General features: G+C 37.3%; 1 protein-coding gene across 4 annotated transcripts in view; it reads right to left on the reverse strand.

Annotated features, from left to right (window-relative positions):
* Nucleotides 1–2,341: 2,341 nt before the first annotated feature.
* Nucleotides 2,342–22,946, reverse strand: part of GLT1D1 (glycosyltransferase 1 domain containing 1) — a 60,751-nt gene continuing 40,146 nt past the window's right edge. For 2 of the 4 annotated variants that reach the window (XM_068910689.1, XM_068910691.1), the window contains 4 exons: nucleotides 21,212–21,255; nucleotides 19,507–19,627; nucleotides 12,746–12,844; nucleotides 2,342–3,834 (listed from right to left, as the gene is read on the reverse strand). In XM_068910689.1, coding sequence (XP_068766790.1) covers nucleotides 3,688–3,834; nucleotides 12,746–12,844; nucleotides 19,507–19,627; nucleotides 21,212–21,255 — 411 coding nt within the window. In that variant the 3' untranslated portion in view covers nucleotides 2,342–3,687. Of the gene's footprint in view, nucleotides 3,835–5,363; nucleotides 5,627–12,745; nucleotides 12,845–19,506; nucleotides 19,628–21,211; nucleotides 21,256–22,946 lie in introns of those variants that run through there. The other 2 variants (XM_068910690.1, XM_068910688.1) reach the window with 2 other exon arrangements.

Raw genomic sequence — 22,946 nt, forward strand, 5'->3', positions numbered from 1 at the left:
TCCTCAGATATATACTTTTTCTAAAATACTTAAAGAATGTACTAATATCTCTATAGCCATATTAGTATTCTGGTTTCCCAGGAGTTATGCTTTTTTTTTCCCCCATACATGATTTCTAAAATCCAAAATGTTTCTCAAAACGGGCTGTAATGAGCCCCAAGAGGAAGGGTTGACTTTTGTTTTCTTTAAATCCTTACAGATACCTAACCAAATCCTTTCCCTAGACTAGATTATTCCCCTCAAGACGCATTGAATAGGCTGCTTCAAAGGCTATCGTTATTGGTGAATTAAGATAGTTCAGATCAGTACAACCTGTTTTCCAAAGGCCAGTGTTCTGGGCCAACTGTTCAGTGATGGTATTGGCAAAGGGTTAGAGTCTGACAAATGTTGTATTTGCTCTAGGAAGAAATAAAGAAAGAACCTCTTGCTTCCTATGGAGATGCTTTGTGGTGGAGCCTGACTAGTTGCCTGTTAACGCCCTTTCTACCAGGGCCGAAGCAGAGGGAGCGGAGTACAGCAGTTGGCTCTGCTTGCTCAGCAGAACAGCAGAGTCAACACAGCACAGGGGGCAGGTGGCAAATCTTTGCTGGTTTAAGCCCACAATAACTTTTGCTTGGGAGCAGACAAATACAGGAAGGCTTGACTCAGAATCACAGTGTTCTTAGGTCGTATACCAGTTAAGGCTATAATGGGAATGCAGAAATGAACTCTAAAAACTGGAATATGTATGTTTTAGAACCAATTTAAATGAAATCCTAATTTAGGAAGCTCTCATTCTATAAACCACAGGCTCTAGCTGAGTTTTGCCAAGCACTACAAAATTGTCTGTACTTCTGGAGTAATTGTGCCAAGAAAGGCACCAGTATAGTGGTACCCGTTGTACAGGTCCACAGCTTTCACTCAGTTCCTGTGGATTCAATGGCAGAATTAATTGCAAAACAAAATGCATGTAATTGGATTAATTAACGATACATTTCAAGGTCTTGAAATACAGAATTAGCCACACGGGTAAATGGGCAATGCAGGATTTTCCTGAGAACAGAAGAAGTGCTGTTTTTGGAGCTGTATTCATATTCCGTTGAGGTGTGCTTTGCTTGAAAAGCTGCTAGGCTAAGGAATGGGGCTTTGAAGGGGAAGCTAAATACTATAATTAGGGCTGCAGGACAACAAAAGGACTACTCTTAAATATAAAATCGTTTGAGTGAAGTTGTATGAAAGATAATTATATCTAAAATTGCCTGTACAGGATCTAATATTTCCTTTACAAGGACGTACAAGGCTCATTGAATATTCATGGGCCTTGAACATAAGACTGGATGAAATTTAAAACACAAATTCAATTGCAATTTATTGTGATGAAATTCCTTAGCAGTTGTTGCCCCAGCCTTTTAACCTTAATAGACAGATTTCATGTTGCAGAATACAAGCATATGTGATAAATGGTATCAAAGCTGAATGGCCTTGATTGATGAACACTGACTCATTCGATAACTGTAAAGCAGTCCTCAGGCTCCCTCCTTCCTCTCCCTTCCCCCCCATATATTGCAGAAGAGTTGTTTGTGTTTCTGGTATGGTTATCGCATGCAAATGAGCATACTGGTTCCTTACAAGCAGGCTTCATATTTATAGATTAAATACAGCCTGAAAAAAATCATATGTTAATTACACTTTGAGGGTGTAAGAGAATTTCTCACTTGCACATACTTTGTTTTGCTGGAATTAGTGTAAATTCAGGCTCATTGTGTTTAGTTGCTTGACGCTTGGTAATAAACGTATCACACTTTAGAAAAGCTTTCTAGTCATTAGCATTTCTAATCATTTGTCATTAGCTCAGTGCTTAAAAGTACAGCTGACCTCTACCCTACATTATGTATTTGTTTATTTGTTTTTAACAACTGGTACTTCTGAGAAGACAACAGATACTACAGGAAGATGATGCCTTGGGTTTCCCCCTCCCCGGCACAGAGCAGAATAAGCAGCCGCTCAGAGGCATGTGGGAAGAGATCTGAGAAGAAGCAGGAGCAGAAGAACGGAGCAGGACTCCTCGCAGTAAGCTCCATAGCTATATAGTCCTGATTTTATTGCCTATAGTGGTTCCATACCACAGAAGGCATGCTGAAAAATCAGTATTGTAGGGGTTCCTCCTTTAGTATGTAGTTGCTATGGAAGAAAGTCAAGACTGTGATCCCCTAAGTGGCCTTGCTAGTCACTGGTTAGTGAAAGAAATGCTGATTCTCATGAGAACAGTAGGGAATACCCAATAGGCTGAGATGTTATTGAAGGAAATGCCGAGCAGAAACACATTACAATAAAAGTGGAAAAAGTTTTAGAGAAGTAAATATGAGATATTCAAATTCCTTTTTTGTTTACTATCCCACCTGCTGTAGTTGCAAAGCATCAAAAATAAAGTGGAAAACTTAAAACATACAGTGAACTTCGTTACTACAAAAGAAAGACGTTTGACACAACAGTCATTCAAGTAAATAGAAAACTTCCCAGTGGTTCTGACAGGGGCTGGCTTAAGCCTATACAAAATAAACACTTTTCTAGTTAACAAGTAGCTAAAATATGACACACTTCTTTCTATAAACAGTAATCCTTGAATACCTAATTCAAAGATGTATCCATAACCAGTAGGCTGTTAGGAATGAACATTAGTTAGGACTTTAAGCTCAGGTAAGCCTCCATTTTTAAAGTATCCTTCTACATTATGATAATAAATCCTGAGATCCACAAATGAAAGAACAGTACCAAGTACATAGTAAATGGAATATACTTTTTCTTTCTTCCTTTTTGCAGCCGTCAAATCTTTTTGTAAATCGGTAAAGCACTGGCAAACTAAGAGGTAGTTTACTGAAATATCTCCGTCTGTGGAGATATTTGCTGCAGAGGGCAGTACTGTGCAGTTCTGGAAGCTGAGTACAGCTGTAGGGTGCTCTGCCAACCTTCCTCATCTGCTTTCAGGATCCAAGAGAAAATGCAGAGAAAATTTGGAAATACTAGCTTATTTGAAAGAAAGTCAGGTACCTACAGTGAGGTAAAAACATGCCCTGTTCACTTCAGTTTCCTCAAGCCCCAATACTTTGGTTGTTTTTGACCCCAGGTTATCATGTCTTCAATATGTAGACATATTAATCTTATTCTTAAAAAAAGCTTTCACCTTGATAATTTTATACTCTGTAGCTATAGCAAACCTTGACTTTATGAATGTATGGGGTTTAATTTACAACATTATATGTGTATCACATGCAAAACTGAATACATTTGGATTGGTATTAGTGGAGAAAAAACAGCTACTTCACTGCTGACTTCTTAGGATGCAGCACAATCACAACATTTAATATTAGTGCTATTTGGTCAGGTGCTCACCTGCACAAAAAAAGTCCCCTTTTTGAGGCTTTACAACAACGGAAATTTTGTGACCACTCAGAGGATACGTTTCTCCCTTGTGATCTTACAAAATTATACTGGGCTGCAATGAATTGGTAACACCAGAGACAGTATGGTGACTTAGATGAATTAGTTTGATGCAGCAGGCAGGTCTTCTGCTGTTGGTATGTTTGAACGGAATCATGTGTGTCTAACCATATCTTCTAAAAAGAAACAAACAAAAACCTAAATCTATTTACATTTCCATCATTCAAGTACTTGATATGGACTGGTGGGTATCAACTGTAGTCTTGCAGTTCACTGGAGACCTAGGACAAGATTCTGATAAGTTTTTCTTTCACGTTCCCATGAATGATGTCTCTTCACATAGTCCTTAGCCTTTCTTACGATTTCTCTTTTCATAATAGGGTCATTCATCAAACTCTTGGACAGCAAAACAAACTCCTAAAATATAAATAAAATAATAAATTAAAAATTCCTTGAAGTTCTAATGATCACAATTAAGTTCTTGATCACAGTAAAGCACTTCAACTGGGAGCCAATACATATACAAAGCTGTTCAAAGTAATTTTTCAAGGTCAAGTACCATAGTTTGTTTATAAACAATGATCAATAAATAATTATTTTATATCTTTTATACAAACCACCAACTAAGAGATTTAAAATCAAAGACAAATAGCAAGAGTATTAAAACAAGTACATGCATCAAATTGAATGGACACAAAAACTATTTGTCTACCAGAATGTTAGAAAACCAGATTGGTTATAAACTAAATAATTCCTTTGGTCTCCTGCATGGGTGACAGCTGGCATCGGATTGATCTAAGCTCAGCTAAGCACATTGCTACTGAAACATCTTTAGTTAATTGCATAGTAAGACTAAAAAAACTTGCTACACAAAGACAGTTATAGAATAAAGTTAGGAGCAGGCATGCAGCAACAAGCTCTTCTGGAGTGGCTGATACTGAGCAAATACAGATACAGCAGTGTTACCTCAACAAGCGCTGCAAAAAAAAAAAAAAAAAAAAGGCACATATGAAATTCCTTTAACTTTACTGGGCAAACTGCTAGACCTGATAGATTACAACTATTTCTTTGCTTGTTCCTCTGCCACTCTAATTTAGTTTCAGGGAAGTGAAGCTATGAACATCAAATATGTGAAAAGAGATTTGATGTCTGAACTAACCTATTCTGAACAGCTGGTCTAACTTCTTATGAAGAGATAACTTCCAGTACTTCATCTTGACTACGAATGTGCTTAGACCTTTGCAAAATATGGTCTTTTGGTTCAGTTCAGAAAAGCAAACAGCTATTAGATCAATGAAAAATTAAGCTAAGACATTATTACACAATGGGTGTTGAAGATCAGTGACAGGTTTTTTTTTTTTAAGGCACACATAAGGACATGGGGACATGAAGAATAGCCACTGGAGATATGTTATTTACATAAATGCTCAGCTATGAAAGGAAGTATCACAAATAAGACCAGAGTTATATCAACACTAAGTTAACTGACAGACTATCCTTGAAAAACTCTAGTACAAATTGTATAAAAAGATATAAAAAAATCTTTGCTTACCACAGGCTCAATGTTGAAGTTGTATTACAAGTGATGTCTATGCATAATACATAACTATAGCGTGACCCTTGGGAAACACTGATATGTGAAATCACATTGAACATGTTATAATCCCTGCCTTGACCCTCACTGGCAAGAAAAATTGTCAATATATGCATCAGTGCCATGAAATTTAAATGGTCAAAGACACAAACATCAGTTCTGTTAGAAAGGTTTGTAACTAAGTTACGTAACCAGTTCTGTGTGTTGAAAATAGAGTAAGATGATTTTCATACATGCATATTAATAACTTCTTTTTTTTTTTTTTTTTTTTTACATGAAATCAGTACTGCAGTGTAATTTGTGCAAAGATGCTTTTCAGCCTCTGTGGTTTATGGGTGCAAAAATGATACTCCTTGCCCAGTGATCTGCGCACAGGTTTCACCTCAAATACATTTTTTTCTGTGTCTATTCAGAAACAGTTATGCTGATATACAGTTACATACTTAGGATCCATGTGGTCTGAAGAGGGTATTTTCTGACTGTGCTTGTAAGACTCTCCCTAAGGAAGACAGGTGAGTCTGGTCTAGAGGGTAACCTAAGGCTGCCTGTATCAGACAGTGAAGATACAGCCAGTGACTCCAACCTTAGAGATGTATTCTTTTCCTTCTTCCATATCTGCCAAAAATACAGAACAGGGGAGGTGGGAAAGTCTTACATGACTTATGTTGGCTTCATCCAATTGCCTGTATAATCATAGTAATAAATACTGTTCACACTGAACTACATTCCAACTTTAATTTTATGCTCCTGTGGAGGATATTATTTAAAGTAATGTTTAAAAATAATTTATGTAAATTATCTCAGAACAGAAGCAGCAATGTAACATTTCTTGACAGGTAGTCCTATTAGCATTCCTTTAAAATGTGGATATAGAGGAAAAAAACTTGGTAACATGTAAATGATAGAGGCAATGAGATACTTATTCGCAGTTACAATACTTAATGCTGGGGATAATTTCAGGATAATGCCAGCCTGAGTCCAAAGCAGAAAAGCTGAGCAACTGCAGGAGGGAGAAACAGCAAATGGAAAAATACTAGGGGACTAGGAATAAGGACTTCTCAGCTTTATCCCTACCTCTTCTGCTAATCAAATGTGACCACCTACAAGTCACTTACAGTCTGACTGGAAGCCAATAGAGAGATTCACGATGACTTAACTGGGTTTTGCCTCATACCCTCGGAGCATCTGGCTGAGGTGGGGTTTTTTTTTTTTTTCAGTTTTGTGTGCTCAGTTTTAGAAAGCAATAACCTTATTCTCAGGTGTCTTTTTTTAACTCCAACTGACTTGAATTTCAGTTGTAGTTTTGTGGTAAATCTGAAGCATGGGCTTCCACTTGCAGAATGTAGACACTGAGAACTCAATGCTATTTCTGAACATTTAGGATTTAATTTCTTTTTATTGAAAACTTATGATATACAAATTACTTACTGTGGGGTATCATGTCTTTGCATCAGCTGCTAGGCTGGATGCATTTGTGCAAGTGATCTTACACTCTGATTTTGCTGCAGATGTGAAGTAAGTTTTACTTCCGGTGAAAGAGGGGCAAAATTCACAAATTACTTTTTAATTATCAAACAGAAGAGTATGCACCTCAACCGCAACAGCAAAGGAGGTGATATGCATGATAATTTACTAGTTGGGGGAAAGAAAAATGTTTCTACTAAGCCCTTCGTTCACATACAGAAATGGGTATAATAATAATATATGTTGTGGGGAAAAAAATAGTGTAGAAATTGAAGCCTCAGTAGTTGGCCACAACCCAGAAAAAAGAGGGGAAAATATTATGCTGTTTGTTTGCATCCAGACATAGTATTATCACATGTGCCCTTTTTGTGGGTAGTACATCACTTCAGACACAGGCATTCTTTAATGGCAAGATCCATAATATATTTTTCCCCTGGTAAATTGGCCAATCCACTTTAAAGAAAATACTGGCTTCTGTATATAGTACTTCAAAGAAGTTCTGCATAATATTTTGTAGAGACCCAGAAATACAGGTATCTGGGAGATAAAGCTAAAAAATGAGTGAACTGAGTAAACAGAATGAATATTCCTTCAGTTATGAGGAGAGCTACCAAAGTGCCACAGCTCACATGTGATGAAAATAAAATGTGTGGTTAATATATTATTTATATAATGAAAGTAAGTCTGCTATTAAACCATTTCATATCAGCTTCAGCAGATAAAAGAACACGATTCTTAAACAGCAGAGAATCACCCCAGGGAAGGCAAACTCTAGATGTAAATTCAGAATAGTGACATAGCTACCTAGTGGCAGGCAAAGCAAAGATTGCAGGCACATCTGTGTGCTTCACAGGGCAATGGCCCAGTATTTCTAAGAGAGTATAAATAGTGATTGCTGATACTGCCAAAAAAAAAAAAAAATCACAAATCAGCCTATTTAATACCAAGACTAAAAACTCAGGGTAAATTCTGCCTTGAAGCCCCAGTCTCCCACAGTAGGGATGGTACTGACCCACGTTCAGCAAAGGACAGCGATGCGCCTTCAAAGTATCACAGTCTATAGCCAGCTGAGCTGGTTCAGCAAGTCAGTTGTGTTTTCCTGACTAGTTCAAAAGTTATTTCTGCTACCAGTAGTCTTTCTCTTGCTCTCACTTAAACACAGTTTGTGCTTGGAACCTCTCTTAAGGGCTCTGAAGTTTATTTACCTCCTCTCCCTCCTTCTGTGAGCTTTCAGAGATGCTGCTATATAATTTTGAACCTTAGGATGCTGAATAACTCTGTGTCTTCCCTTTTAACATGCTTTCGGCATTATTTATGGCCCAAAAGCAGGTGGCTATTCTTATCTCTTACTTACCAGTTTTTCTTTCATGTCCCATTAACTCAGTGTCACTTATAACATAAACTTGCAAGTTCAAGTAATGGCAGAACTAAACCATGATTTAAAAGTAAGGTGCACAGATGATGTTCTGTCCTTGATACTACATTTCACAGTTTCCACTTTTACATTAACTGCTGTTTTCACCTGGGTATTTTTTTTTTTTTTTAATGATTGGCACAGCTTTCCCTATTTCCAGTCATGAAGTCTGACGATATCTGCAAATGGTTAATGATGAGTATAACTATGCACAAAATTTGCTACTTCTCTAAGCCATGAAAGCTCAGTTGGTTTCCTCTGTAGCAAAAATAAAAGAAAACCGACAGTGTTTATAATTAAAAGTAATTCTTGTTCCAAAATAGCTAAATTAGAAAGATATAAATTGACTATCAAAAGATAAGCTATTCCACACACCAGATACACCAGTGTTTTCTGCACTTGAACTAACTTACAGTCCGTACCATCACAACCATGTAGGAACCACTGAACTTAAGCAATGACAGATGATTCCTTTGACATTTTCTTAAAAATCTTCAGTGACACAGATTCTTCAACACAGAGATGGATTTCCCCAAGCATCTGACTACAGTACTAACTTATCCATACCATTAAAGGAATTTTCCTGTAATGTGTAACACACTACAATTTTATCACACTGTCATGAACTACCTTAATTCATATCTCCTAATTGTTTATAGTCTCCTGAACTGTTAAGATTTTTTTGTTTGTTTCTGGATTGTGGTCTGTTTTTAGCTGTGGGCTAAAACAGAGGAATGGATTTTTTTGTGCTGAGGAGAATTTAACCTTGTCCTTGGACAGTTTGCAGTGTATCCTTTTAGATCTAACTTATACCCAAGGACTAAAGGACAAGGCTGTATGATGAAGCAGACACGGAAATCTCTTTAAGGGGCTCTGGGTGGGATGGAATAAACACTTAGACTTACGGAGCATGGCGGATAAAGATGTTGGCAAGATAAAACATTCTAGAAATTAGAATTTTTACAAGGTTGAGATTTAGCAGCTTTCTGAGAAGAGGAAACTTTTTCTTGAAGAACCTATGCAGTCTAACAATAGGAGAATGACAACGTCTGCTGTTCAAAAGCCAGCCAGAAGGTAGTGAGCTGCAGGAAAAGGGATAGCAGGGCAGTTTAGCTCCCTGAAAATTGCCACAGAGGAGAAGAGGACAGGAGAGAAGATACAGCTCTCAGGATAGGGAAAAGGGTGAGCAAGGAGGACAGTCCTTCCTTGTCCCTTGTTCCTTCTTCATCATCCATTTCTTCTTGAGGAGGAACAAAGGTACTGAAGAAAGGCTTAGTCTGAAACAGATCTCTGATGAAAGAGTAAGTTTTTCTAAGTGTATATATGAGAATAACTATAATTACAAGAAAATACAAAGGAAACACCTTTGCTCAAAAAAAACCCAAAAACCCAAACAAAGCAAGCCTAAAGGATTGCCAAGAACTTCAGTAAATGAAGGTGGGTTAAAAATGAACGTTTGCTGTAGCAGAAAAATAGTTTTAGTGAGGAATTAGGAATCAAATTGAGATGCAATTACATGATTGAACATCAGCTAGTTCATGGAATAAGGAACAAAATGATTTGGAACAATGTTTAATGCAAAACCAGCAGGAAGATGATTGAGATTCACATTTAACCTATGATAGAAATAACCTTTCTTGGTTGATAAAAATCTGGACAATTCAAATAGCTTAAGGTAGTGAACATCTCCTGCTTTCTGAATGATCTGACCTGTAATCAGACAGAAGTGAAACAGCACATAAATCTTAGGTTAATTTAAAATGATATTTCTAAACAGTTTGTTCTGACAGGACTAATTTAAGAACAAACTAACCTGTCATAATTGAGGTTACAGCAGAAAATATTACCAGATAGTTAAGATGACAAAGTAATCAAACTAACAGAAAAAGAGAAAACTTCTTACGAGAACATATGTTTTCCCATCCCCGTTGACAGACTGAATCTTCTAAGATAGTATCCAAAGTGCTAAGAGCAGACTGCTCCTTCTTCTAACAACAAAAAATATTAGAAATAGGTTGAAATTGGAAGTGTTCTAACTTAATCTCATTTCTTTGATCTACTGTAACTCCCAACCCTTGATACACTACATACAGTGGTTGGAAAAACTGTATTTGATAGGGATTTGGGAGATAGGGAACAACAGTAAATGGTTACTTTAAGACTATGAGTGCAAATGATTGACATTCTGTCCATTTGGCATTTTTTTCACTGCAAGAAGAAAGTTTTTCTGCAACTCTGCAGTGGGATTGAGTATTATCCCGCAGATAAATATTTCCTTGACCCATTTGCAAACTTTGACAGTTTCTACATCATTTGACACCAATAAAACTAGAAAGGGGCTATTATTAAATGAGCTACAATTGCTGTTGTTCAGAGATGGGAGGGTATTACTTCACTTTCTAAGATAGTGTAACTATACAAATATTAGTGATGCCAGTACAAATATCATCTAGGAGCAGGTTGGTTAGTATGGTAATGAAGTTACCATCTTCACTTAAAAAGACACTCTGTGAACTACTGGGACAAAATAACAGCAAAAAAGGGGTCAACAAGCAGCAGGAGACTGGAGTTTTCTGATCTTTGCCACAGCATGTTGCAGGGAAGGGAGCGCAGACAGAAGGGGTTATTTAAACTACGATTATAGCATTCTAGATGTATTTACAGTCTGTGACTGCAGTCCTGGTATAAAAGAAAGCCCTTAAGAGTGTACAGACTCATTGAGGATAGTGAAACTACCTCAGTGCTTAAAACCACACTTTTCTCCAACGGAGGAAACGTATAGGCTATTTTTAATTGATCTTGAACTCCAAAAAATGGAGGATGCTTTCAGATCATAGGAACGGTTTCTTATAAGGGTGTACGCTGGAGCTAATTGGGCCTGGTATGAATTATGTTTTTGAATTCCAAGGCAAATTACACTGGCAAGTTGAGGAAAACACCAGTATGTAACAGAGTTTATGTCAGAAGAGCCATCACTATGCATGTTCAACATGAGGTACTAAATACATATAGCCTTGAAATTTTGAAGGAGCATATGCAAGTCAAACGGTTCTTTGCAAAGAATACCTATACAAATACCTATACTCACAGTTTTACATCTCAGCCTCCACTAGCTAGTAAGTAGCCCCCCCCCCCAACCATTCCAATAGGTATAGTAAGAAGAGGGAATACTTCCCAAGCAAAAAAAATTCCAGAGGTTAGTAAAGAAATCTGGTTGTAGAAACATTGAATACTCCAGAAGAAACCATCAGCTGCAAGAATTTTTACATTTAAAAAAAAAAAAAAATCAAAACTAACAGAGAGCACTCACCTTCCTTAAACAATACTTTATAATTAGTCATACACACTCCACAAAGTAGATAAATGACAGATTTTTCTACTTTGAGAAATAATCAAATAGACTATTCTAGTAAGTTTTATTTAATCTTGAAATGAATAAAAAATACTAATGGCTTAGCTGAAAATTGGTATCTAGTAAATTCTGGTTTATGTAATAACAAATAGGCTGATATTCAATCCTTGCTTCCTTAACTACTATACTGGCCATATTAGTTAATCGGTTATAGCCTTATCTTGTAACAGGAATAAAATTTATGTGGAACAGGTTCATGACAAGTTTGAAAATTATATATGAGATTTCCATATATGATAGCACATATATGAGCACAGCAGGAAGTAATGATTTAGTTAGGTATACTAGATCAATAATGAAATATGCTGACATGGAAAACACAATACAAACACTCTTAGGTTACACTTATGACAAGGACAATCGCATACTGTAATTAACATATGTTGATCCAATTCTCCTCCCTGGGAGTTGTACAGAGTCCTGTCAAACAAATATCGGATATGATCGTCTCCTCATACAAAACATCACCTTAGCCTTCCTTCCACCAGAAGTCCAAAGTATCAGTGCACCCATAATGAACGAGCCTTCCCTCTTCATTGTTATAATTTAACAGAATGTTAAATTAAGTCTTTAGACAAGGGAAAAAAAAAGAAGGAAGGAGAAGAAAGTCTTTGTAAGACATTCTTGAAAGGGGGCTTTGAAAACTCGCTGTCAAGCCTTTCTTCAGTATTTTACTAATACAGGAGTCAAGTAAGAAAAAAGTGAATTGAAACCAAAAGGAACCTGTGTCTGAAAGGCAGAAAAATTCTCATCATATACAACTACATAACAGCAAAGCCACAATGGAGGAAAATATATTCACATGCAAAATCTCTAGAATTTAAATGTGGAATGCTCCCACTCTCCCCACTCTTACTTATCTGCACAGAAACTCAATTTTAAAACTTCGCTTGGTTCTAATCATTAATTATTTTCTGACCTAGCAGTATCTTTGACCTAATAATGCTTCACATTAACACTCAGTTCTAAAAATTACAGATAATATATTATCTAAAACTTCAGGCTTATAGTTCTCTTTTGGTCAGCTACTGCTTGTATAATATGAGTTTGCCTTTCAGTTAACACTTGAAGGGAACTAGGACATATGCATACAATCTGTTCTAAGGTTTGCTCATGAACCCTTCAAAAATCAAAGTGCAACAGGTGATAGGCTATGAAGTCTCGGTGGGGTGGCATGCCCTACAGCAATATAGGCTTGACAAACATTCAGCAAGGCTGACACCTAGCAAAAGTTTAGTGAACTGCAAAGTGAACGTGAGACAACAGCAGAGCTTCAAGAAAGGAAGTCTAAGACTGGGGGAGGAGGGGTGAGATTTAAGAGAATCTGAGAAAAACTGCTAAGGGTATAAGCAAAGTATCCAGATAGACACAAGCATGCAATGGAAAATGAACCTAATATTTGGAAGGGAACCAAAATTGGTCTAAGGCTTTCTTATTTTGTTACCTGGGGATCCGAAAATAGCAGTCCTGTATCCGTATGTTTTATTATTGCTGTATTCCCAGGAATGTTTCTTGCCAGCACTGGAATGTCTAAATCCATTGCCTAGAGGAATGTGAAAGGAAACAACACAGTTCATTAGGATTTTGGGACGTTACTGATAAATTTAAAATGAAAAGGAGACACAATCCAACTTCCTTCCCATTGCTTCCCCTGACAGCCTAAAAATATCAAGTCTAATGTGATCTCCCATATAGAACGTCACTGAAATAATTTCTTTATATTTTTGCCAGTCTTGTTACTTTGAAAATAGTATCAGAAGCAATCAATCCAGAAAGTCCAATGGCTAATCCACCCTTTCTCCTGCTCCTCCTCACAGTGTGCAGAGTTTGGTGCCCACTGGAAGTTTCTGACATATTTTAAGGGGTTAAAATTAAGGTTCAGATGGAAGGTTGTCCCTGTAACTCCCACTGTTACCCTGCACAGATGAGAAGATTAGTTTATAATATAAAGGCCAACTGTCCCACATACAGAGTTGGGGGGGAGAGAGAGAGAGCGAAAGAGAGAGAGAGAGAAAGAGAGAGAGAGATGCTTTCAGAACACATTGCCTGCAAAGCTGTTGGTACAGGAATCCTCAGAGACCAAGGAATACATCTGAAGAAGTGAAATTTGAATCCATACAAACTATGGGCTGGTTCAGATCAATAAAATAAATGTGCATATATTTATGTCTATATATGCATGTGTGTGTGCGTGCATGCACACACACACATATACACACATATATGTAAGCGTGTGTGCATGTATACACACACACACATATATGTATGCATGTTTAAAAGAGGAACAGAGGTGTGAGTCTCAAGATAGTATCATGTCAGGCTGCCTGGAGAGTCAGGTGCAGGCATGCACCACAACATCCGTTCACAGCCAGGACATCATCTCCAAGAAGACACCTAAGGCCTGGCAACTTTTAAAAATACAGCTCAGATTTTGAAGAAACTAGTATGCAAACCCTGGCCACTCAACCCTCTTCCTCATACACAGCCTGATCTGAAATTTTAATTACTCTTGCTGAATTTGGAAGGCTTGGGATGCAGTGATGCTAAACCCAGGAGAAAAAAAAAACCATATTGTACAATTATCACTGTGTCAAACAACAGAAAGAAATTCACTCCCCCAAATCTTCAATCTGTTTCTTAATGATTCCCTGTCACTTCAAAGAGAATGCATTTTTAATTACTGTCATTATGCTCTCGGATAGGAAGCAATTTTCCATCAGTATACGTAGCAAAAAAACCTCAAAACATTATGGATAAAACCAAGAGTGTACTTCACTTGCTTTGCTTTTTTAAAATTCAGACAAAACTGGAGACAAAAATACCCTGGCCTATAATGTCCAAAACCAATTATGTTTTGCACAGTGAAGGAATGCTATGGCTTAACAATATGTGCTAATAGGTTAAAATATACAAGAGAAACACTGTTTAAACAACCACTGCAGATAAATTTATTCAAGACATATAACTCCTATAGTCCTTCTGGCACAAACATCTGCTTTGCAGCAGTTAGCTCTAAAAATAATAATGACACTTAATGATATAATCTGTTCGACACCTCACACTAGAAGCTACAGGGTCAGCTGGAGGTAATTCAGACAAATAGCTTAATGAAGTGAACTCAAACCAGAGTAAATAAATTGGCAAACTAAAAACTACAGACCAGATCCTGAATTTATCCAAGTGTCTAAAATTGCAGAGATACATCTTCTTTATTAAACATAATTTTTGGTGAGGGAAATACAGCTTTTGGTCATCCACAAATGATTTATTCATTTGCTTTGAATTTACTGTTAAACAAAACAAAACAAAACCAAACCCTCAAATCTGCTTTCCAAAGGTAGAGTTACAAAAAGAAAAAAAAAAAACTGATGACAATATCTACTTATCAGCCCAGTAAAATTCCCAGCATTCACTCAGCAAATAAGAGGTACCAGCTCCCCATTGCGCCTGATGGGATTTGAATCTGCAGGCCGAGGAAGTTGCTTTTGGCACTAATTATTCAACTCTAGACCTAACATGGTTACCACAGCAGCATCAACACCTTAAAGGACTGAGAGAGAGACTTTCTGATTCATCTCTCTCTTCTCAGACCTTCCTACTGACAGGCTTAAATGCCCTTGTGCTCCGTGTGCCAGCTGCTCTTGATCTCTTTGGAACATGTCCAGTGAATGGGGAATGAAAACATTTTACTTGAACTTCTAAACTGAAAATCAAGAGCTTGACAGTAGCAGAGAAGTGTATCAGTGTTCAGTGACACCTACCTACAGCCCTTGGCCTCACCTTCTTGTATTTCATATTTGCTATTCGTTTAAAAACCAAAACCATGGTAGCATTTCAGATCTGGCAATGTTCCAAACAAGAAGTGACTGTCCACTCAAGAACGTGCCATTAAAAAAAAAAAAGAAAGAAAAAAGGAAACCCACAAAACACAACACAACGTTTGACCCCAGACTTGGCTGTTCGAACTGCCCACTCTCAACACAGTAGCTGTCCACGAGAGAGAGAGAGAGAGCGAGAGAAAGAGAGAGAGAGGAGTTTGAACGCTAGCACGTTGGCAGCAACGAACAGTGGACACTGTGCCATCTGGCTGCGCACAAACAGTAATTGTCAAGTATGTGTATGATCGCCCTATAGCACTTGTGTGTTAGACTGTACCTAATGGTGTGGTGTGTTAGATTGTACCTTATATGCTGGCACAGTATTGCTGTATTGCAGTGAAGACTGGACTGTAGCACGCTTTCTTTTTTTTTTTTTTCCTTCCTTTTTTTTTTTTTGTCAGAAGATGTGTTCATTCACTTCTGCCCATGAATGCTACATGGTTGATGTCTCATTAAAGTTGGCCACTAAATTTATATTTCATTTTCCATAATTTCTGAACTCGCAAGGGAAAGACATTTGTTCTATCTCATGGAGTTGCAGGGCAATAACCGCTACATCAAAAAACTTTTACGGTCCCAAAACACATAGGTATCAATGAATTATAGCCACTGAAAGATACAACAGATGGCCAAATACATAAGATGAGGGGCTGGCTTTATACCAGCTAGCCTTAAACAAATGGATTGTGCTGTAAATAATTACTGCATGAAGTGGCTTAGAATTTAATTTAGATACTTAGCCTATTTTTAAGCAGTAAAATGAATCTTTCGCATTGTTGAAAATATGTATAATTTACTGACCTAAGTTCCACAAATAATAGGGTAAAATAACATTTTATTCAGTTAGCCATCTGTTTTGTTACATTATCATGACCGCAAATGTGCTTTAAAGCTATATCAGAACGGTACAGCCTGTAAATTTTAGCTTTGGAAATATGTTGCGCAATAAGCATTTCTAACCAGCAGTGTGGGACTTACAGAGTAAATACAGTTTTTGTTTACTATTATGTCTTTTGGCTTGTCCCTCATTTTCTTCCTCCTATCCTATTTGCATCCTTTTTTTGGCCTCTCTTCAGCTTTACTCCACCACTGCACCTCTTCATTGCTATTTTTATAGGTTTCTCTGGCTTCTGTTCTGAACTATAAGGCCTGTACTTCACATGCTGGCTAAGACTGGAATTTGTACTACAGCAAAATAGAGACTGGCTGTTTTTGTTTTCTATGACTTTTTTTTTTTAATTGGCTTTTAGTTTTGTGACGGTATAACAATCTAATAATAGTTATAATAGTTGGAATATTCTTTACAGTAGAGAAAATGCTCTGATGAAATGGTGCTAAGGTCAAAAACTTTTGCTTTCCAACTACAGGGAAAACGAACAAATTTTTCTACTAATAGTGCCTGTTTCACCATTAACTGGCCAGCAACATGCAGCACTCCTGAGTATTTTGACTTCATGAGATGCATTTTAAATGCTTACCATAGTGCTTGTTTACTCTTTAAATAGATCAGTTAGAGCAAAGATTTCTGAGATACCAGTACTAGATGACAAATAATTAGTTAGCTATGATTTCTGGTTGTTTCAAACCCTAAGGCAGGTTTAAAATAGATATGATTTTATATTTATCTTGTGTTTATCTCATATATTTATCTCATACAAAAAGCAAGCTATGCATGTGCTCAGCGTTTATAGATTCATGACTTCGTTAAATTTTGAACTGCCAAGACGATGAGAATTCCATTTTAAAATTCAAGCAAGATGTTATTTCCAGTCAATGACCAAAAGATTTTTACACATAGTTTTCTGCCTTGTTAATTTAACAAGATCTTAGCAGATGGCCCTTCCTACTACCGGCCTCAGGTAGGGACTTGACTTAAATAGACTGACACTTCCCCTGAGAGACAGATTTTTTACAGTAGGATATTTTATAAGCTTGTCATCAAATCCCACCGTACAACCGTCTAGTAGATATTCATACAAATACCAAAATCCTTACAAGTTTAGAAGACGCGTTCAAATGGATTGGAGTAACTAAAAGGGCAAGCTTCAGATAGTTTCTCAATAGACGGCTAACAACCCAATTCTGCTTGCAGAGTTGATAGGAGCAGCTCCGAAATTCTAATCTAGCCTGAGCTTCCTCCTAATTTTACAGGGTTTAACGGTCCAGCAGACACCATACATTCTTTACTGTAATATTTGAGCAGCTCAGAATCAACAACAGATTTTATTCTTACATCTGCCATGTGAAAAATTATCCATATTTTTCAGACGGAAAACAGTGGGCATAGGACTGATCAACTGATCTGTCCAAGATCACACATGAAAATCCTGACCGAACTCGGAACTGAACTGTTGTCTCACTACATCTGAGCTGTGTTTATTAGACCTTCCTTCCTATAATGCAAGATTGCAGTGTGTGCCTGTAATTGGTAACTCATTTGCTTGCAGCAGATATGCACCTGAACTAGCGTGCTCAGGCTTCTGAAAGTATGCCAGTTCTTTTTATCACTGTTACTTGACTTCAATGATAAACTCGAAGCCATGAGTTATCATTTCAGAGATTAGGCTGTCCTTCCTCCACTGCTCAGCTAGGCTAATACAGGACAGAGGCTGGTGAAAAGAAATGGGCTATGCCCATGGTTATAGACTTATTTTTCTTCCTGTGAAGAGAATCTTTCTGAAGGAGATCATAATTTTCAAACAAGAATATGTAGCCTTTTTATAGCTCTCTATAATAAATCTTACATAACCATATAGAGACAGGTGCAGTGACATAAAACTTACCATAAAAGGTGAGCAGTAACCAGCATCTACTATCTCACTCACCGATACATAGTCTCATAGTTCTGAACTGAATGTGGGACTGTTTGACAGAAAAACTCTTTATGATGCCGAGTTCTTCACATGAACTCTATCACTCATGGAGCAGTTTAAGAGAGGCAGCACCGTAGCAGAGCCAGCAGAAATGTCTTATTTGAGAAAATACAGGAAGTGTCTCAACTAGCTGCTCATATCCTGGTGTATCAGTTTAAAACGAAATGGGCAGTGGTAAACTGTGAGTTGTGACAGCTCAAAAGCTCACACTTTTCTCATCTGCTGACTTAAACCATGCCAAGCACACTTGCACTTCTACTGTAGACGCCTTATCTCTGAACAGCCTTTCTGTTTGGACCTTTTTTTTTTTTTTTTTCCTTCTTTACCCCCCTAGCACTCACAGGAGTTTCATCAGACTGATTTTTGGTCAACTGTTGTTATGTGAGCAGGCCTGAAGGGAAGTTCTCCTCAATGAAGAAGTGACAGGTACTTAACATTTACTACTCTTAGTGACTAACTTAGTTGTGGCTACGTATCGTGTTAGTACACTCCATTTCATCTCAACAACTACTGAGCATTAAAAATTTGTCTAGCCTGCCACACTGCAGGAATAACTTTGGAAATGTCACAATCTGTAGTAATTGTTGCTTCTATACTATTGTTGCTGTGAAACAGCATCTGCATCCACCTCTGAACAATTAGCATTTCAGAAAGGAAATGCACATTTGCCATCTCAGATCACCTAATTTTCAGCAGTGAGCTTACTTACGAAGAACTTTTAGCACGGCTGAAAAGCGTGCTGGAAATGCAACACGTGATTACTCATTAGAAATAGCAATGGGAGATTTATTATTAATACAAATAATGTAATAGTTTCTGTGGTCATCAACGATAAACCAACATTCAGCAGCCACAAAAAAAACAGAATAGTAGAAGGCCGCTACCCAAAGAAAGAACTTCTACATTAAGTACATTTATTTCTTTCCTAGAGAGCATTTGATACTAAGCAGGGCCCTGCTCAGACAGGTATGAAATAAACCTGGTTATTAATTTTCAGAATCGATGGCAAAAAAATTAACTAAGCATGTCATTCATTCATTCATCATTTCAGAATTAAATAACCAAATACAGCTCTTAGATTGCTTTGTGAAAGGTTGTAAAAATAAATGGAAGTCTATTCTAGCAACACTACAAGGAACTAGATGTAGAATCAAGAATACTGGCAGTCCTAATAAATCAGAATAATTCTCATATCTCAGGTCTGTAATATTAAGTTAGCAGGACTGAAAACAATTACATTATGTCCTTTAAAATAACTAGAAAAAAACATAAAAATCTGTCAGTTAAGGGGGGAAAAAAAAACTTAATTACTAACACTTGCGAAAAGAAATAGTTTAGTTTTCACCAGCTTTGAAATGTGGACATAAAATGTTGATATGTGTTTCCACTGATAAAAGGTTATTTCAGATTCACTGTAACCTCACTGAACACCCTCATTGCAAAGATGCAATTACCTCCAGAATTGCAGCAGACATTCCCTCTGAAATGGAGCTGTTCACCACAGCAAAGCACCTTTTCATAGCAGCATGAAGATCATCTTGTGACATCTCCTGTAATAAATGTACTCCAGGTGCCCTAGAAATAAAGCATACACAATTAGGACACTTGCTAATACGAGCTCTAAGAATTTTACTCCCTAAAACTTAGCGTGATGATGGAAGATGGCCAGAACACTTCAGACAGGGTTCTGATGTTAACAATCATTCGCCCATGGGGAAGCCACTTTACCACATTTTTCTTAGCTTTCTGTCTGTGAACGTGGTTACAAACTTAATACAGGCATATCTCACTCTCTGCCATTTTGGTGTCCTGGAGCTTTATAGTCAATCACTTCATACCGGTCTCATACATGGTAGTCAACCACTGCCAGGCTCATAAATGAAGGAACTCAGTTCAACAGACAGGGATGCAACTGTCCCTTAAGAATTTATGCAGTGAGGGAGGATGCATGCAGCGGTTTATGAGAAACACCCAGTTTAAATACATAAGGATAGTATGTGCAGTATGGAGTATCGAGGGGAAGAAGCAGGATCATCAGAACGGTCAACTGCAGCAGATGCTGACTTTTCAGAAGCTGTTGCTTTGGGATGGACCGTGGTTCTGAAAGCTCTCTCCTGCTTCCTCTTTTAGTATAAGCACTCCTGCTGTCTCTTTCTGAATGGTTACATTCCTATTATTGTCATCTTCCTCAGATTTGACTGAGCTTGATTAATCAAGGACACAGGATGGAAAAATGGGGTAAGAAGGTGTTCAGTCTCAGATGAAGTGGCTGAGCTCTTTCAGATTGGTGATGGGTTTCAAGAAGCCAAAATCTCCTCCAGCTGATGAGCCTGCTCCTGCCGCTCCATCCTCTCCATAAGGTCATTAAGCCAGATGTGAGCACAAGTGCATCTGACCCTAAAACCAGCTCCCTGTCAACTAGACCTTGCTAGACCTTGCTAAATGTTGCTCTTCTGACTCTACAGAATGTAACACTTAGCTTAGGTAGACATAAATAACTGTATCAACTGCAGTATCAATGCATGATTATAGGAGACGTTTTCCATTAATAACCTGAAAGGAACCAAGAAAAATATTCTCTCTCTGAAAATGGAATTGCAAAACACATACTTTATGCAGATTTTTAACTCTGAGGCATATAACCGATATTAACAATCAGAGATAAGAACGTTGTTCTGCTCCAGTGAGGCAATTCTATCAACTTCAGACAAAAAAATCCAACAACTCCGTTCTCTAAAATTTATACCCTTCAATTAGGAAATGCATAAACTAGAGACAGAAGAAAGCTACTCAGGATTATCTTGTCCACCTACTCATTCACTCACCAATAGCATGGAAAATCTTGCAGAAGTCAAAGTAAAAGAAAGAATGAAAAGGCCCAAAATAGTAAGTATGAATTATACCTAATTCTAAATCAGATGTGATTGAACACAAAACATGGAGAGATCTACTGGTTATCCTAAAATTTAAAATGTATAAACTATCTGGTCTGAGAACATTACGTGCCAACTTATCAGAACACATTCGTTAGTCATACAGAGAGTAGTGCATCTATGTTCATTGTGTATACAAATGAGTGTTTATGCACATAATCTAAAAAGTCAACCAGGCCATCGCTTTCTTTTGAAGTGGATAAAAGGCATAAAATTAACTTCTTACCTTTTAACTTTTTCTTCAACTTCACTTGTAAAAAGTGGATCAACCTAGAAAGAAATACATACATGGGTATATGGCGCTACTTTGGTACTACAGCATACATTTGAAATATCCAGAAGAGACAAACAAATACATATCAATTTTTGGCACATTTTTCCTAAAATACTTAAATGCATGAATACGCTGAGCTTTAAAAATCACATGAGAGGTAGGTAATTCAGTAGAGTAACTTTTGATTCTTGAAATGAGTGCTCTTGTGAGTGATTGACCCTTAGAACAGATGCCTCACTAGGGATGTTAGCGCTCAGGATAGCACATGCAAATTGACTGCTCCACTCATAAATCTTTCCGTGGCTACTCTTAATTCAGGATAGCTTTGGGCTATCCTCAAAAGGGAGGTTCCGTTTCTTCTCCTCTGACACCTCTCTGGCAGTAGGTTCTAGTTATTATAGATCTACTTAAAATGAATGAAGGATTGGTTTCCGATGACTCTGCTAAATGCTACCTGATTCAAATGACTGATTTGACAACTTACTGTCTAAGTGAGAAACAATGCACTTATGCGCCAAGTAATTGTTCCTTTATTTATGGAGTAATCAGCATGAGGAAGGAAAGGGACTTTTCAGGCTTTTGTTAACACAGGAAGCAATCTGCATGTAAACTGATAAAGTCAAATAGATTTTTTTTAATGCACATTATGCAATTTGCTTGAAAATTAATAAACACAAACTTATACAAAATAAGCTAGAATTATTAAAAAATTAAGATGGGCAATTAACTCCAGCAGGTTTATTTACAAAGCTTAACTAAGTCTGTTATTCTCATTTAACACGTTTAAAAGAAATATACAGAATTTGGAAAGCCTTAACTAGACATGAAGAATAGCACTGGACTTGTTTTTATTAAGGCAAACTGAATATATTAGATTAATTTATGACAGGCTACACAGCACACAGCAATTGAAAGCACTGTGAACAGCATGGCTTATTTTTTTAATGCATGCTAATGTGCTATTTCTTTGTTACAAAATACAGAACAGAAAACAGTAACAAAACCATTTAGAAAACTTCTAGAAAAAAGTCCGAAGTGATTTTATAGCTATGACTGTGTACTTTGAACAAAAGAATAATTATGTCCTGAAACCTAGCGCTTCATAAATCAAAAGATTCAAGCAAATCACTCTTGCGCTCTGGAATGAATTCCTACTGCATCTAAAAAATAAAAGGCTCACATAACTGCTTTAGAAAGTATTTTCAGTAACAGTGTGGGAGAAAACAGGTGCCCCTTCCTGAAGCACTACCTAATCCTGGCAACAGAGTATGATAGCGTCCTATACTCTAACCAGATGCCAATTCACAGATTCCTTGGATATTTTATATTGAACTTCATGATTGCTACTTCTACATAAACACCTTTTCAGCTTTCTCCCCAAAGTTCTATTTTCATGCCAAGTTCCTCTCATGAGGAACTAGACTCTGTTTCCATTAAAATCAATGGAGTACACGCAAGTGACTTAATAAGCAGTGCGATATGGGCTTTTGCTCTTCTACCTTTAGAAGGATGAAAAAAAGAAGTACAGCCTGCGACTCATACAATTTGTAAGATATTAATTTCTATCCTATCTATGCCTGTGGAGGCCAAGAAATTGCCATCTGTCTCATAAACAGAACAGTCCTTTAAGCTGTATTCTTCTGTTGGTAGCTATTCCAAGAAGTCCGGCCTGAATATGAAAATTCAG

This window comes from Struthio camelus, chromosome 17 (assembly GCF_040807025.1).
Source record: "Struthio camelus isolate bStrCam1 chromosome 17, bStrCam1.hap1, whole genome shotgun sequence".
In the NCBI taxonomy this organism is placed as follows: Eukaryota; Metazoa; Chordata; class Aves; order Struthioniformes; family Struthionidae; genus Struthio; species Struthio camelus.